Source organism: Stenella coeruleoalba (assembly GCF_951394435.1).
Source record: "Stenella coeruleoalba genome assembly, chromosome: 3".
NCBI lineage: Eukaryota > Metazoa > Chordata > Mammalia > Artiodactyla > Delphinidae > Stenella > Stenella coeruleoalba.
This window is the reverse complement of record NC_137148.1, coordinates 106,896,810-106,915,448: the sequence shown is the minus strand read 5'-3', so window position 1 is coordinate 106,915,448 and position 18,639 is coordinate 106,896,810. Positions and strand designations below refer to the sequence as shown.

General features: G+C 34.3%; 1 protein-coding gene across 1 annotated transcript in view; it reads right to left on the bottom strand.

Annotated features, from left to right (window-relative positions):
• The window catches only part of ADAMTS19 (ADAM metallopeptidase with thrombospondin type 1 motif 19), a 280,168-nt gene that overhangs the window by 104,792 nt on the left and 156,737 nt on the right, over positions 1-18,639 (bottom strand). Inside the window, exons 11-13 of the mRNA XM_079916812.1 lie at positions 9,578-9,679; positions 3,727-3,857; positions 2,618-2,790 (exon numbers count right to left, since the gene is read on the bottom strand). Of these exons, the coding sequence (XP_079772938.1) occupies positions 2,618-2,790; positions 3,727-3,857; positions 9,578-9,679 (406 nt within the window). The remainder of the gene's footprint in view (positions 1-2,617; positions 2,791-3,726; positions 3,858-9,577; positions 9,680-18,639) is intronic.

The following is an 18,639-nucleotide window of genomic DNA, read 5'->3' as shown; positions in this document are numbered from 1 at the left end:
TCTATGACAAAGGAGGCAAGGATATACAATGGAGAAAAGACAGTCTCTTCAATAAGTGGTGCTGGGAAAACTGGACAGCTACATGTAAAAGAATGAAATTAGAACACTCCCTAACACCATATATAAAAACAAACTCAAAATGGATTCAAGACCTAAATGTAAGACTGGACACTATAAAACTCTTAGAGGAAAACATAGGAAGAACACTCTGACATAAATCACAGCAAGATCTTTTTTGATCCACCTCTTAGAGTAATGGAAATAGACAAAAATAAACAAATGGGACCTAATGAAACTTCAGAGCTTTCGCACAGCAAAGGAAACCATAAAGAAGAAGAAAAGACAACCCTCAAATGGGAGAAAATATTTGCAAATGAATCAACAGACAAAGGATTAATCTCCAAAATATATAAACAGCTCATGCAGCTCAATATTAAAAAAAGAAACCACCCAATCCAAAAATGGGCAGAAGACCTAAACAGACATTTCTCCAAAGAAGATATACAGATGGCCAGGAAGCACATGAAAAGCTGCTCAACATCACTAATTATTGGAGAAATGCAAATCAAAACCACAATGAGGTATCACCTCACACTAGTTAGAAAGAGCAGCATCAGAAAAGCTACAAAGAACAAATGCTTGAGAGGGTGTGGAGAAAAGGGAACCATCTTGCACTGCTGGTGGGAATGTAAACTGATACAACCTCTATGGAGAACAGTACAGCCTTAAAAAACTAAAAATAGAATTACCATATGATCCAGCAATCCCACTACTGGGCATATACCCAGAGAAAACCATAATTCAAAAAGACACATGAACCCCAATGTTCACTGCAGCACTATTTACAATAGGTAGGTCATGGAAGTAACCTAAATGCCCATCAACAGACAAGTGGATAAAGAAGAAGTGGTACATATTTACAATGGAATATTACTCAGCCATAAAAAGGAACGAAATTGGTTTATTTGCAGAGATGTGGATGGATCTAGAGATTGTCATACAGAGTGAAGTAAGTTAGAAAGAGAAAAACAAATATCATATATTAATGCATATATGTGGAATGTAGAAAAATGCTACAGATGAACCGGTTTGCAGGGAAGAAATTGAGACACAGATGTAGAGAACAAACGTATGGACACCAAAGGGGGAAAGCAGCGGGAGCTGGGGGTGGTGGTGTGATGAATTGGGAGATTGGGATTGACATGTATACACTGATGCATATAAAATGGATGACTAATAAGAACCTGCTGTATAAAAAAAGAAAGAAAATAAAATGCAAAAATTAAAAAAAAAAAGAACAGTTAGACAGCTACTACAATCATCCAGGTAAGACACTGTTGCTTATATCAGGGTGGCAGCTCTGGAGATATTGGGCAATAATCAGATTGTGGATGTATTTTAAAGATAGGGCTCATGTGACTTTACTGCTATTTTGAATGTACAGTAAAAGAGAACTAAATGGAAAATGAAGACTCCAAAGTTTGTTGGTTGAAGCATCTGGAAATAAAGAATTAACCTTTATTAAAAGGATGGTGTGAATAGAAGACTATTCTATTCTATTCTTCTTTCTATAAAGAAACAGTATGTTTGGAGGCCATGTGTGGGGGAAGAAAGCATGACATGTAGGAAGCAGTGAAACAAGGGCAATATCTGGAGCACAGAGGAAAAGACAGTGAGGTTTTATATGAGGCAGGAGACAAGAGAAGGAATCAGGCTAAAGAAGGTCTTGCTGAGCATGTCATGTTGTGAAATTTGGCCTCTACCTGAAGAGTTATGGCAAGTCTCTGAAATGCTTTAACTGGGAGATTAGAATGAGCCAATTTGCACTTTACATAAAGATCTCTAGTTCTACCTCGTGCTACCCCTTTACAGGGACACCCATCCCTCTCCCACCACCACCCCTAACTCCTGGTAACCACTCATCTATCTGTTTTCCATCTCGATACTTTTGTGGCTTCAAGAATGTTATATAAGAGGAATCACACTGTGTGAGACATTTTGAGATTGGGTTTTCCTACTCAGCATAATGCTGTGACATCCACCAGGTCATTGCATATGTTAACAGAGTGTTCTGTGTACTGTTGCATAATACCCCATGGCACAGATATACCTCAGTTTGCTAACTCTGCAGCTACTTAGAACCTTTTTGATTGTTTCCAGTGTTTGGCTATCAAAAATAAAGCTGCTGTGCCCATTTGTTTTCAGCATTTTTTTGTGGTTGCAAATTTTCATTTCTCTGAGATAAATAACCAAGACTGTGTTTTCTAAAGTGTATGCTTGGTTACTTAAAGAAACTGCCAAGCTAATTTTCAGAGTGGCTCTTCCATTTTACCTTCCTACCAGCAACGTATGAGAGATCTAGTTTCTCTTCATCCTCACCAGCATTTTGTATTGTCACCCTTTTTAAATTTATCTCATTGGTGTATAATATCTCTATATTTTTAAAATATATTTTTAGTCAGTGCTTGTGGTTATTATATGTCAGTAAAGGTAGAAAAAACAGAGCTCTGAAATACCTAGAATATAAACTGTAAAACAATATTTACCACTATTGTAAAGCACCTTGCAAACCTAGAAGTCTACATAACTAAGATGGTGGCGATCTGGTTGGTCATACCTTCATCCGTGACAGCGTGCCACTGAAGTACATGCTTTGGGTACGAAGTTCTAACACTATAGGCCTGACATTGCCAGTCTCTGAATCCAGGCAAACCTGCAGGACAAGGTGGATTCTCACATATTCTGTATTGTTTTCTGGGACCATTACAATCCCTTGCTTCAGAACCTAGCCTAGAAAAGATAGTACAAATAATCAATTTTATCTTTTTTTATGTTAACTACTCATTTAAAAAAATCAAAAGGCAATATATTAATAAGGTATAATCCTTTATATTAAATCTACTTTTGAAAAAGTGGACAGATTAAATGATTGGTAATTGGTAGGAAATCCATATGTTTATTTAAAAATATATATTTTTTCCAACCTTTGAGCCATTTAATTTCCAAAATACATGAGAAACAAAGCCCATTTGCCATGAAAATGATATAGAAGGGTAAAGGGCAGAAGTTGGGGGCAAAATAGAAAGCCTGTACTTCCCATGAAAGAGTGGGGCTAAGAATTATTAAGGAGTTGCTTCTATGGTTTTCACATACATTCTTTAAAATCTCTTGTTGAGGAACTGGGCCACTGAATCCACACCAAAGTTAAAGCATAAAGCTGAAATGACTTTCTCCCACATTTTCCTAGGATCACTCTAGGAATGATGGAGACGAGCAAGCTGATCTTGGACGCTCCCTATCCATACACGTGCTCAGCAGGATTTCATTCCTCATCATTCTTAGCTTCTACTGACACTCATGTTGCCCTCATTCCCTCTCTTTCTGAAGTCCTATCAGCTTCCGGCTTCTCTCACAGTTCCTTTTAATGGTGACTTACTTTTTCTAACACATCTCTCCCTGCTTATTTCAACACATTTTTAAATTTGATTTGTACTCAAAACACCACTCTGTGTAGTGTTTAATTATCTGTTCTTAGAAAGTTTGGTCTTATTTTCTTCTTTGAAGGGAGATTTTACATAAAATAATTTGAGGGACTTTTCTGTTTTCCAAAGTGGAGTGAGGTTTGAGAAGTTTCTTTGGCCCCCAACATGGTTTATCAGTAAAACCTTTTAATTTCAAACTTGAAGAAAACAATGCCCTCCCCCAATCCAGGAACTTTGCGTTTACCCAGGACATTTGCGCTCTCGACTGCTGATCCCAGAACTGCAGGTTCGGCTACAGGGACTCCACATGCTCCACTCTCCAGCCACGAGTCCAGGTGCTGAGGTCCTGCTGGTACACTCTCCAGCCTTACACCACTATTCCAAAAGTTATGTCTTAGGTGAACAAATCAGGGCACAACGGAAAATCATTCACTGGCCTATAGAGTCACTGGAATTGAGATTAAATCAGGTCTGCTAAGAGCCCCAAACGTGTGGAATTGAAAAAGACCAAAAATAAGTTGACACGTGCTTATTGTCATAGTAATACACTGGTCCAGTTCTCATGTCAGATCATACAGTCTTGTCATAAGAACAGCACACAGATATTTGTACTATAGCCCTGAGAATTCAGTACTTGTGACGGAGATAGGGCAAAGAAGGAATCTGGGGTTGTACAGCCAGGAAGAAAAACTAACACATTTTAAGAAACATAACAATTTAAAAGAGAGGACCAAAAAAGCATAGGGTCAAGTATAAATATAAGAATGGTACATAAGATATAAATGTCTTTAACTAGACTGAAGCAGACATTTTAGCAAATTTAGCAATTTTGATTTAAACTGTCAGTGATTCAGGGTACTCTCCTTGTAACTTAAAAAGAAAGAGTATGACTCAATTTTAGCACTTTCCTTTATATTGTTTCTTTTTTCCTGAAAGCTTCTGTCAAAGTCAAGCATTAACATTACAGCAAATTTTCTTTCAAAAGCTGTTCATTTGAAAGACTTGAACAATTTTACTTTTTGAAATTCTATCATTTCATTTCAATTATTCTATAGGTTATTTGGTATCTATTAACTGAGAAAGACAGCAAAGAAAGAAGAGAAAGGAGTATGTTCATTCTCTTTTTTATATTTATTTTATTATTAACTTTAAACAAAAACAGCCAAAGAGGCTGTTTCTGTGGCCACCGAGGAATGGTTGCCAGGACTTTGTAGACAGATTATTATAATTTCTCTTTATTCCTGGAAAATCAGATCTATCATGATCATAGCAAACATATTAAAGGTAAAAATTAATTAAACAAAACCATGTTGGAAATAAGTAAAGATTAAAAAATTTTAGATAAATGATTGTACAGTCACAAGGGTTGAGCAATCTGATCCTTCCAGTCCTAAACGATATTTTGCACTAATGGCAACATGATTTATAAGGGATTTTGAAGAAATTATAGCAGCTCTCTGATTCTTAGTTTTCCCATTTCAAAATGTGAACGATAATCATACTGATATTTACCTAATAGAATTTTCAGAAGTTGAATGAAACTAAGCACAATGCATAGTCCTTAGCAAAGATTTAATAAAGATTAACTATAATAAAAATACTAATAACAAATTATATATCATTATATTAATTTTATTAAGAAGTTTCCAGAAATCTCACCAAAATTCTATTCATTCTGACCTTAACTGATCTGTTTCTTTAAAGCTTATTTTGATAATATGTTTTTAAATGCTGTTTTTAGAAGAGAGAATTTTAAAAACTATGCTACGTAGTTTTGTGTGAGCCCAGTTAATGCTTTTCTATGCAATAATCAGTTCCTGCAGATTTTCTCTAATAATGTCAGATTTTAAATTCAACCTTTTTTGGATTCAAGGAGTTTTAAATCCAGGCTTGGGAAAAAACAAAACAAAACCTCAACAACTCAGAGTGTATTGACATGCTAAGATTGTCATTAAATAAATTGAGATTTTATATGAAGATTCAGTCTCAAAATTGCAAAAGGAGGAAAACAAACAGACCTTGTGAAAACTTTTAAACAACTTACTGGTTTTAAGGATTTAATGATATTATGCCATTCATGGAAAAAAAAAAAAATCCAGTGTGAAAGCTGTCAAACTTCAATTGGTCAAGTTGTTTTGGCCTAGGTGAAGGGTGTTTCCCTGAGTGCATATCACAGCTCCTCGCCCATTTAGCAGTAAGTTGGCATTGAAAGGCTGGGCTAGAGTTCACAGCTGACTAAAAATATTCTGGGAAAGACCCAGATCTAGAGTTGCACGTCATTTAAACTAGACACGTCTGGCAGATGAAGAGAAATGGAAACAGATATGCAAGCCAAATTTGCATACACAAATAAGTGAAATTTAAAGAAAGCATAGTATAATAGTTAAAGTTCATCCCCTTGCAGATAACCAGATCTCTGGACAAAACTAAGGAGAACCTGCTTTTCTGTCTTCTAGGTGGTGCTGTGTTTCAACACTGGGCAAAGTGTTAAATGTTTTGTTTAAACTATTATACAAAATAGTCTATTGGGTTTTACATAAAATGATCCTAATGCTGCTTTTCATGAATTTTCTAGCAGGATTTTTTGTTTCATTTGTATTTTTTAGCTTCAAAAAATTATATTATGCATGATTTAAAAAACTCAAAATTTCTCATATCAAATAATTCAGTCTGATTTATGAAAATGCTAAGGAAATATACAATATAGTTTATTTCTGGGACAGTACATGACCTAAAAAAGTTTGACTATATTTCTATTCTCTCAAATTTCTATGGGAATATGCCTAGAAAGTTGATGAAAACATCCAATTGGAAGGGGTTCATGAAGATGACAAAGGAAACATTATTCTCCAAACAAATCTTCTTGTACATACATTGTTAGATGAAAGAAGAGGAAGAAAGAAGGCAATAAACTGTTTCCATATGCAAATTTGTGACTGTAAGGATATTACATCCTTCATTTTTTCAATAAAGAACAATGGTGGTAATTTCATCCTTTAGGAACTTAGGAAAGTAAATAATTGAAATATATTATGTAGCATCCTTCAAAACAGTCTAAAATTCTAGTAAGTTGTATTTAGCTTTCCTTCCCCATCCTCCAATTCCTAGAAAATATTTTAAGTAAAAAACATACATTTCTTGGTTTAAACCAAATCATTTATCAACTCTTGGATCTTTGTTAATATAAATGTAAATACAGATGATAGTAGAGAAAAGGAGAAGAAAGAAAACACGCTGCTTTTAATTTGGAAAATGCTGTCTATAAATAGTAGATAAATCCCTATCCTCAAAATTATTTTGAATTGGGACTTCCCTGGTGGTCCAGTGGTAAAGAATCCACCTTACAATGCAGGGGACACAGGTTCGATCCCTGGTCAGGGAACTAAGATCCCACATGCCGTGAGGCAACTAAGTCCACGGGCCACAACTACTGAGCTCACGCGCCTCAATGAGAGAGCCTGCGTGCCACAAACTACAAAGCCCATGCGCCTTGGAGCCTACGTGCCACAACTAGATAGAGAAAACCCGCACGCCACAACTAGACAGAAGCCCATGAGCCGCAGCGAAGAGCCCATGCGCCGCAACTAAAGACCCGACGCGGCCAAAAATAAATTAAATAAATAAATAAAATCTCTTAAAAAAATCATTTTGAGTCATAGAATTCTGGTCAGCACCTTCTCGGACTTAATTATATACTCTTAGATGAACTAGTTATACACCTAAATTAACATCACTAGAGTGTAACACATTACAAAATTCTCAGCTTTGTTTCTTGGTTTGCCATGTACTGAGCTAGCAGTGTTTAGCGCGAGGTTGCAAGCATCCAAATATTTTATCCCTACAGCCCTCAACTGCAGAGTGTTGGAAGCTATTGTCATGATGGCTCCTACAACAGCTGGAACAGATGGATAGTTGAAGAAGCCCATATGGCCTGAGGAACTGAGAAGTTCATTAGTTATTTCAATACACAAAGATTACAGAACCACTAAGAGAGTATCATTAGCACAATTATAGGGAAATAAAACATTTACATTTAATGAGTAATTAAAATTTTGATTGCTGAAAAAATAAGTTTATTTTAGAGAACTAAAGAATGCAATTTATTCTCATAAATATCAGAAGAAAAAAATAGTAGAAAAATATTTAGGACACCAGATTATAAAAATGAACAGATTTTATATTGCTAATGAAGAACTAAGTAAGACAAATGGGTTGTGTGATGTGTGAAGACATGTGGCTGAATATTTGGTTATCTCTATTTATTACTGCTTTTGTGTTTCAGGGATGATGGAAATTATTGCTGGTGCAGAGTTTTATGACTCAAGCAATAAATTACTCAGCATAATACCATGAGGCTTGCCCAATATACATACATTATTGTACTTTTGTGTATAATTTAAAAATAATACAAATCCAAATTCTGACGCTCCATATAAGCTCACAGAAAACACGTTTGGCAGTCTGTAAACAACTGACTGATATTCACAGAAGTTCTCTTTCAAGGAACCATTTTCTTACAGATTATATCTAGTGATAAAACATTTCTAGTCCTTGTTTATTATTTGGGACTTAATTTGTACATTTTTCTTTTTCTCATTAAAGAAATCACAAAAGTAATATGACTACATGCTGTACATTTTTCTTTTTCTCATTAAAGAAATCACAGAAGTAATATGACTATATGCTTATGTCAAACAATCCAGAAATGTCAGGAGAAAAGTTATATTCACCCTCAGTTCCCATTGCTTTATTCCATCCATCAATTCCACATCCCTCCCAAGAATCAACTGCTAATTATAGTTTGGCGTTTATATTTTCAAACCATTTTCTATGAGTTTAAAAATATACACTCTGTGTGTATACTCACATCTGTATGCAAATTGTTTTTTTCCCTAACTCTCAAATGGTATCATATAAAGTATCAGTTTTTTCTGACATGTCTCTATACTAACTATCATGTCTTGTAGATGTTTTCAGTTTAATACATATATATTTACCTCATTCTGTTAACAGCTACACTGGAACCATTCCTCTCCTGATGAATATTTTTGTTGTACCTCATTTCTCACCACAGCAAGTTGCATCCTGACATAAGCATGTGTGTGCGTGTGTTTGTGTGTGTACATGCACACGTGCCTATCTTTTTGCACAGGTGTAAGTATTTACTTAGGACAAAATTCTAGAAGTGGAATTGCTAGATTTCCATTTCTGTCCATTTTTCAAATTGATGTGCTTTTAAACTAGCCCTCTACATAACTTAATTTTTTTCACTAAGTAATTCACCCCAAGTAATCTTTATGTTGTTGATTGTTTTCAAATGTAATAAAAATTCATGTTCTTCAGAGGCAAGTTTTCTGATCTTACATCTAATGAGTAAAGTAATAACTGTTCTACTTTCCCTTCATAGAATAAAAATTAGAAAATTATGTAAACTATTGAATGGTTATCTTTTGATTAAATTAACTGTAATTACAAGTTTATATGGGATCTAATGCCTTAATATTCTTCAAAAGAAAATTAATTTTCAACAGCAATTGAAATGATCTGGAAATATGTACTAATACATTTCCATAGCCTTATGAAACACATTAGATTAAACAACTTAGACAGCCAAATGTTTACTAATCCCCCAGAATATTTTGTTTATGATGCTTGAAATGACAAGGGAAAACTATACCTGGTGGCTCTCCTAAGACAATATTTTATACTTTAAAGGATTCATTAGCTGAGTTTTACTATTTATGATTTATTTGTGAATCTTTTACTTATGTGTAATTTAATAGTAAAATATTCCATTTTTGTTAAAGTAATACATACATCCAACTCTCCACATTGTCATAATCAACAATAAAAAATTACTGCATTGGTATTTTAAAAACCCATGGATTTGTAAAAATATAAGTGTTAAAATTGAAAATAGAGGAAATGCTGAAACTTTATATATACTGAAAGTATTACACTGGTGTTAAGATACATATGTAACTGGCAGAAGAAAATGTCTTACCAGTTACACTCATAACTAGTAAGGAGAAAATGCAAGTTTCTTAAGTTTCACTTAATATTCTTATTAATTTCAGGCAGCACCAATGACTTACCTTACCAGTGTCACAATCAGTTCCATCCATTGGTGGATCTAGTTTGGTTCTGCATTCTTTATCCCCTTCTACCTTGCACCACAACCCTGTGCAAATAACATGCTGAAAACAAGGGTATAATAACTAATAAGGGGAAGGCATCACATTTTTGAGGTTAAGTCAATAAGGTTTGAGAGAGCTCTTTTAACAGAACATCAGAAATGATTTGAAGAAAAATATACTTTAGGTACTTTTAATATTAAACTTATAATTGAAATAGTGTATGGCTTATTTATAGTGATGAGAAGACTGATAAAAATAGAAAATCTGTTTCATAAATTTAACTATTTTAAAATTACTTTAAATAAAACACATGTGATTACACAAGATTAAGTAGCTACAGCAGAAAACTGTAAGCTAAAAATCATTATTTATACCATTATATGAACCAGGCTAGAAAAATTAAAGTAATGAGCTTATGGTATGAATTTAGTGCCTCCTATCTTAAAGCCTGTCCTCACTTATGCTTTGCTGTATGCCGACAAGCCATGTTAGTACTTCATTATTTCATCACATAGCCTTGGCCCCTGATGCAATACAGAGACTCTCAGTGGGCATATTTCCCTTGTTATCAGTCATTTTTACCTCAGTATGAATAAGTTCTAGGTATCCAGAATACATTTAACTTTTTCTAGGGAAAAGTTGAGGGAACAAACAAAAAATAGTGAGATAAAACAGCATAAACACAACACTGAAAGAAGAGAACTCTATACTTGTGGCCACCCAGAGACAGATAAAGAGGCAAAACTACCACATTCTTAAGGACTTTCCATTTCTATAGAATGGCTGAAGTTTTTAGATACAAGCATGTTATTAACAAATTACACAGAAATATCAAATCCATGCGGCATACTTAAAGCGACTGGAGTAATCTATCTTGAAGGTGATAGTGTGACTACCTATCCAGATATTTGGAGTAAAGGCTGGAAGAAAGCAGGTTGATAAGGACAGAACAAGTAAGTGTTGATGTGAAAGACAGTCTTGAAAGGGTGAGAAGACCAGTCAGATGGGAGGAGGCATATAAGGGTAGGGAGTAGGGAACAAGATTTTAAAGACAGAAAAACCAGATCCTGAATGCCAGGACTCCATATTTGGAGGGAAAAAGATATCATTCAGCAGTTGACCAGCAGGTTGATAAGATAAAAAGGTTATTTTAGGGGGTTTACTCTGGCCTTGGTGTTCAAAACAAACTGAAAATCACTGTAAAGTTAAAATTAACTTATGACTCAAACCTACTAAATACTTTGGGAATCATAAATTTAAACTAAGATTTCAAGCAGGTCTATTACAACTCTCCGAATTTGTTACAACTCCCCAAATACTATTTTCCTATTCTTTCTTTATTTAAAAATTTAGATTTCTGAAATGTTTGTAAGTTCTTGAAAATTCAATAGTCTATGGCAGGAGTGTGATATATTCTATTTACACTATTTTATGTGCTGTGACAGATAGTTTTTCTGCTTCAAAATATTTCATACAAATATATCTTATTATATTTAGGATATGATTTAGCTTAATTTCTTTGCTTTCATTTCACATATCATTTATCAAAAATTCATCCAGGAACTAATTTTAAAGAATGCCTAAATGAAATAGCTTCTCTGCAATATTTTAGACTCTTGAAAATAAGCAGAGAGGTTAATTGTTTATTGTGTACTTTTGTGGACACATTTATATTTGAATTAATAGATATCTAACCTGAGAATTTTAGTTCCTAAAAGTTTTTATTTTTTTCTCCAAGACATTCTTGTTAATGATATTTTATAATTATGGGGTCAAATGCTGAATTTTCCACCAAAGAAGAATTTTGCTTTACTAATATTCAGTAAGGCTTAGTTGTGCTATAACATGAATTATTTTAGTCAAGTTCATTAGTTAACCAATGCATATCAAACTAAAAAGCAAATCTTGTCTATGTTGTAGTTTTAAAATCATACTTGCTTGTTGAACACTGTGGTGGTCTAAATTCTGACCTTCCACCATTATCCGCTATTCAAAACAGCAGGTACTCTAACTGATTCTCACTTGAGGCACTGAGAGCATAAAAGCAAACCTGGCAGCTTTTCAAGATAAGCACAGTCATACAGAATATATCTCTCATAGATGAGATCTCTTTACCCTTTATGTTCTACAGTTCTGGGAGTCTTTTGGTAAGTAAATTAGAGCCTCATTCTGAAAGATAGCTCAGATTCAGGATTCAAACCAAACTGTAAAAAGTAAAGCAATAAAATAGTGAAGAAATGGAACGGACTGTTTTCTCCTTGAGAAGTGCAACATCTCAGATGCGTGATGTTAGAGCTATGTAATACCAAGCCCTTTCTTAAGAGGAGCAGGACTGGGTATTTTGTTAGAACCAAACACTCTGTATGTTACACAGGCCAGAGTCAAATCTTCTTTTCAACTTAATTACTGAAATCACTTACTATGTCAATTAAGAAAAAAACTTCAAAACTTAAAATGCTGTGTACAGGAATCCAGGACAGAAATGTACAACTCAGCATTCCTTGTAAACTAATAAAAATAATACAACATTCCTTTTTTATTCCTCTATAATAAGAAATGACCCTTAAAAGCATATATAAATTTGGATGTTTATCTCAAGAAGCCTTTTAAAAAGTTTATATGAAAAAAAATATTTTCAATGGAAAAATTTAAATGGACATGGATTAACTGTCCATGTATAGATATCATAAAATTTATCTTCAAAGACAACATGTGTCCATGTCTTTCTTTATAGCAAATAGTTCCATTAAGATGTTTTGAATTTTATGTTAAAATAAAAAAATCTTAAGTGCATATGCATGGAAGTAGCAATTAAATCTCAGACATGTAACTCCTTGTTCATCCATAAATTATCTTTCAAACTACAATCTCAGTAATGTAACATTTGATTGCAAGTGTAATTCAGTATGGAATAATATTTTCAAAAACAATCTTTTCTATCACAGAACAGCTTGGTATTATTAAGGATGGAAGAGGAAAAAAGTAAGGGAGAGAGAAAGAGAGGTATTAAAAAAAATAGAATACGAAGACTCAAAAGAAATTTAAAAAACTGAAATCTAGTTTTTTATGAATACTAATAAAATTGAAAATCAAGAAAAAAAGAGAAGGCAAAAATAAACACTATTAGGAATAAAAAATGAAGGCATAACTACAGATGACATAAAGTTTAAACAGAAGTAGGAAGACATTATGAACAACTTTATGCCAAAAAACTTTAGAATGAATATGAAATGGAAAAATATTTTTTAAAAATTTACAAAAAACTTGCTAAGGGCTTCCCTGGTGGCGCAGTGGTTAAGAGTCTGCCTGCAGATGCAGGGGACACGGGTTCGTGCCCCGGTCCGGGAAGATCCCACATGCCACGTAGCGGCTAGGCCCGTGAGCCATGGCCGCTGAACCTGCACGTCCGGAGCCTCCGCAACAGGAGAGTCCACAACAGTGAGACGCACGCTTACCGCAAAAAAAAACAAACAAAAAAAACCCCAAAAAACTTGCTAAAATGGACCTAAAAAGAAATAGAAAAGCTGAAACTATTGCCTAACCATAGAATAATTAAAAGTGACTGTTAAAAATCTTCCCACAAAGAATACATCTGATCCAAAAACTTAAACTGTCAATTTACATAAACTGTCTAGAGAACAGAAAAAGAAGCAATATTCCTAAACACACTTTATGATACCCAAACCAGACAGGAGTTTTAAAAGAAAATGAAAATAGTGATCAACCTCATTTACTAACTTAGATTTAAATATTCTACACAATTTTTAACAGACGGAATCCAGCAATCCATGAAAAAAGGTAGTGTACCATCATGATCATGTTGAGTTTTTCTTGGAATGCAAGGCTACTATAATATTAGAGATTTGATTAACATAATCAAGCACATCAAAAACTTCAAACTCTATGATTTTTGTATCTCTAGATACAAAGCTTGTGACACAATTCAACATCCATTCATTTAAAAAAAAGTCAGCAAACTAACCACTGAGAACACATCTTCAAAATTAATGGACCTCTGGACATCTATAAAAATCTACAGCAAACATCGTTAAAACGCCATGAAATGCTGAAAGTTTCCTTTTAAGATTAGGAAAATAGCAAAGATGGCATCTTGGCACAAACATAAAAAATGTGAATACATGATGTATTCATAGTGGTAAGAGGAAAAAAATAACTGTCAATCTAGAGTCCTGAACTCAGCTAAAATTTTATTCAAGACTGAAGGTTAAATAAAGACTCTTTCAAGGAAACAAAAACTGAGTGTTTACCACCAACAGGTCTTCCCAAAAGGAACTTCTAAATTGTGTATTTCAAGAAGAATATGACCTCATAGGAAAGGGCTGAAAAGCACTTGTGATCAAAGAACCTGACAAAAGTGAGGATAAATCTAAATAAACATTGATTACATAAAGCAATAATAATTGGACTTTAGCCATTATTATTAACCTTTTTAATGGGAAGAAATACTAAAAATCTAGCACATTTACATCTCAAAAACTTTATCCCTTAGCAGAAACGATTTGACCACTGACAGTTAAATATTTAAATTTGACGTCTTCTCTTTTACCTCCTTCACTCCATATACTTTATGACTGCTAGAGGTAGGTGTTGAGTAACAGACATGGGAAGAAACATGTAGTCTATGCATAGCCAACAAATGAAGCAGCACGCTGCAAAGGATCCCTCAATAGAACACATCTTAGAGTGTTAAAGAAAATCAAGGAGTACGAAGAAATTTAGAGAAAGGAGAACTGTCAATACCTAGTTAATGAAGCCCCAAAGAAAAGAAAAAAAAAGTGGGAAGGAACTATTTGAAATATTTGAAAGAAAAATGATCCAGAATTTCCTTGTGTGAAAGAGAAATATATTCCTCTTCTGGAATGGTGGAATAAGTTCCCAGAAGACCAACCCTCTGGCAGCTAACAACCATAAACTGTGGAACAAAGGCAAAAAACAACTTCCTGGTGGTTCTGGAACGTGAACAAAGGCAGGTAAATTGTTTAGGGGAGCTGACTGGCATAAGTTGAGTTCACCATCTTTGTGGCTTTGACCTGATAGTGGTTTGTGGTCATGGTATGACACAATGGCTAAAGCAACATATGCCATTTTTTAGACTCATGAAGACAGAAACTGATGTAGTCAAAGCTGCCAAAACCTGAAGGGACAATCCCAAAAGGAAGAGAGTCAGAGAAGTTTAGGTCTTTAGGTGGCACCTGTACCATACATGCAAGGGACACACCCCAAATAGCCCAGATAAGGAAAGAGTGAGCTGATCCAACATATGAGGTACTATCCACAGTAGGCAAGATAGTTTCCAGTTTGAGTCTAACAAACTTAATTCCCTGTGAAAACAAAAACCAAAACACTATTTGGAGGAATATACCAGAATCCAGAGTATCTGCTGCAACAGGGGTCAGCTAACTCTTTCTGTAAAGTGCCAAATAGTATACAGTTTAGGCTTGTGGGCCACACGATCTCTGTTGCAACTATTCATCACTGTCATTGTAGTTTGAAGGCAGCCAAAGAGAACATGTGAACAAATGGGGATGACTGTGTGCTAGTAAAACTTTATTTACAAAAATAGGCAGCCAGTCCCTACTCCATTGTTTGCAAAAAATTAATGTATTAATATATAATATGTTAATGTATTAATACTGTAGAATAAAAACATATGTGTACACAAATAATCATTCACAAATCTTCTGAGTAGGCTTACTCATAATAGCTAACATCCCAGGTGTCTACTAAGAGGTGAATTGATAAACAAAACAGTATATACCAGTGGAATACTATGCATCAAGAAAAAAGAACTAATTACTCATACACATAAAAAGATACAAAGAATGTCTGACTTTTGAATGCAGAGGAAGATTTGGTTTCTCCAATGTAAAGTAGGAGAGGAGAACAAGAGTAAAAAGTAGAGCATAGGGCTTCCCTGGTGGTGCAGTGGTTGAGAGTCCGCCTGCTGATGAAGGGGACACGGGTTCATGCCCCAGTCCGGGAGGATCCCACATGCTGCGGAGTGGCTAGGCCCGTGAGCCATGGCTGCTGAGCCTGTGCATCTGGAGCCTGTGCTCCGCAATGGGAGGGGCCACAACAGTGAGAGGCCCACGTACCGCAAAAAAAAAAAAAATAAAGTAGAGCATAAATAAGAAACACAAACACAAAATAAGCTGACAATAAAAATCCTAAAAAACATTAATTTAAATCAATGTAAAAAATGTTAAACTAGCTGATGAAAATACCAAAAAATGGTTACATTGGTTTAAACAGAAAAATATAAAATCTAGCAATTGCTCTTCTCTAGTAAACATACCCATCTATCCATACCCATATTTGTATTTATGTTTTATTGGAAAGGTTGAAGATAAAGATGTGACAAATATTAGCCAGGATAATGGTTTTAATGCCAGAGAAAACAGATTTTAAGACACAAGTCATAAAAAATGCAAAAGAGAAAAACAGATCAACAGATGAAAAACCATAAATATGTATGCACCTATAATATAATTCAACATTATATAAGGTAATAGCTGACAGAAATACAGGGAAAAATAAATAAATCAGTAGTTTAAGTGGGATATTTTAACACGTCTGTCAGTTACTAATGGATCAATCGAACCAAATAAGCAAACAGATATTTTGAATAATAATATACTTCATCTATAGTGACAGATAATGAACTTCAAAAACCACACATTCTTCAGCTGAAGACCTAAATAGACATTTCTCCAAAGAAGATATACAGATGGCCAACAGGCACATGAAAAGATGCTTAATAGCTAATTAGTAGAGAAATGCAAATCAAAACTACAATGAGGTATCACCTCACACCGGTCAGAATGGCCATCATCAAAAAGTCTACAAATAATAAATGGTGGAGAGGGTGTGGAGAAAAAGGAACCCTCTCACACTGTTGGTGAGAATGTAACTTGGTGTAGCCACTATGGAAAACAGTATGGAGGTTCCTTAAAAAACTAAAAATAGAGTTACCATATGATCCAGAAATCCCATTCCTGGGCATATATCCGGAAAAAACTCTAATTTGAAAAGTTACATGCACCCCAATGTTCATAGCAGTACTATTTACAATAGCCAGGACATGGAAGCAACCTGAATATCAATTGACAGATGACTGGATGTAGAAGATGTGGTGTGTGTATGTGTGTGCGCGCGTTTGTGTATGTATACATATATAAATATAAATATATATACATATATATATATGATGGAATATTATTCAGCCATAAAAAAGAATGAAATAATGTCATTTGTGGCAACATGGATGGACCTACAGACTATCATATTAAGTGAAGTAAGTCAGACAGAGAAAGATAAATATCATATGACATCACTCATATGTGGAATCTAAAAAAATGACACAAATGAACTTATTTACAAAACAGAAAGAAAACAAACTTATGTTTACCAAAGGGGAAAGAGGGGAAGGGATAAATCGGGAGTTTGGGTTTAGTGGATACACACTACTCCATATGAAATAGAGAAACAACAAGGACCTACTATATAGCACAGGGAACTATATTCAATATCTTGTAATAACTATAATGGAAAGGAATCTGAAAAAGAATATATATATATATACATACACACACAAAAAAAAACAAAACAAAAACAGCACAACTTAATTGGAGAACTTGATGGATTCAACCACTTCAAAATTTTAAAATGACATTGTATAAAAAGTTAACACACAATGACATACTTTAAGGAAGTGTCACCTACAATACAGAATATAGAAAGAACTCCTGCAAATCAGCAAGAAAAACAGAAAGTTTAAAAAATGGGCAAAATGTAAATAGGCAATTTACAAAGATAGAGATAAAATAAATAAATAAAAGATAAAAAGATAAAAAAAATAAAAGCCCACGTCAATAAGAAGGCGTGAAAAAAAATTAGTCCTAAGGAAAAAAATTAAGGAGCTAGATTATCTAGACAAATAATGTGCCATCAAACTCATGTGCTCACATACCGTGTAGGACTAAAGCTCAAAGAATAGGATGAAGCTTTGATGAGATGGCAAAACAGGCAGGCTCAATTCCTGGTAGCTTTAATCCACCATAACTTTATTGATCTTATAGGAAGAAAGGACAATAAAAATCTTCAACTTCACCAATCTTAACAACATGATTTATCAATGATACTGTATTAGTTGCCCAAACAACTACTTTCCATCAAGGGATATTTCATGCTTTTTTAGTCCTAACTCCTATTGCCTCTGGAATTTCACAATGCCAAATCACAGAGACGCAATATTCTAGAATTCTTCATAAGGTACTCATTTCAATGCCAGCGTGTTCATTAGATCAAATGAGAGATTTTAGAAGTCCTACATACTCTGATATATTAAGTCGATATAAGAGAAATGTAAAACTGGAACTTTACGTGGTACTTTCACTTTAAGTCATCATATGATTCAATTACACTAGAAAGTTTTCGATACAATATATGTATGCAACTCACATTGTGCCTAGTCCAAAACCAAAGGCAGAACCTTAAGTTTCCTGGAGGTCTTCATTTTTTTTTTTTTTTTTTTAAGCAAACTTCCTTCTCATTCAAATAATGTAACTCTCAAGCAGCCACTTCTTATTGGTCCTAAGGAAACATCCATACCTCTGTATTCTTAGCCAGGCTAAGTAATTTTAGGCAGCTATTAAGATAACTTGATGCAGTTGTAGCTGGCTCAGCCACAAGATGCCAGATGGCCTAGAGGCACCAAATGCTTAGGACTCAGGAATAAGGTCAGCCGAGAAGTTAGCATATTCATACAGAAGAGTGAGCAATTATTGCTGAGGGTCGAGATGTTTCACAAACATCTCTACAGCTATGCCTTTAAACATTTTGCAGATGTAAGCTGCTATCCTAAGGGTAAATTTATATCATTAATTAGATCAGCATGTACATAATGTTGGAGTCCCTAGTGCTTGTATATAACTATTTGTCAGTAAGAATGGAAGAGCAATATCTAATTCAAATACTATGGGCCAACTACCATAATCTCA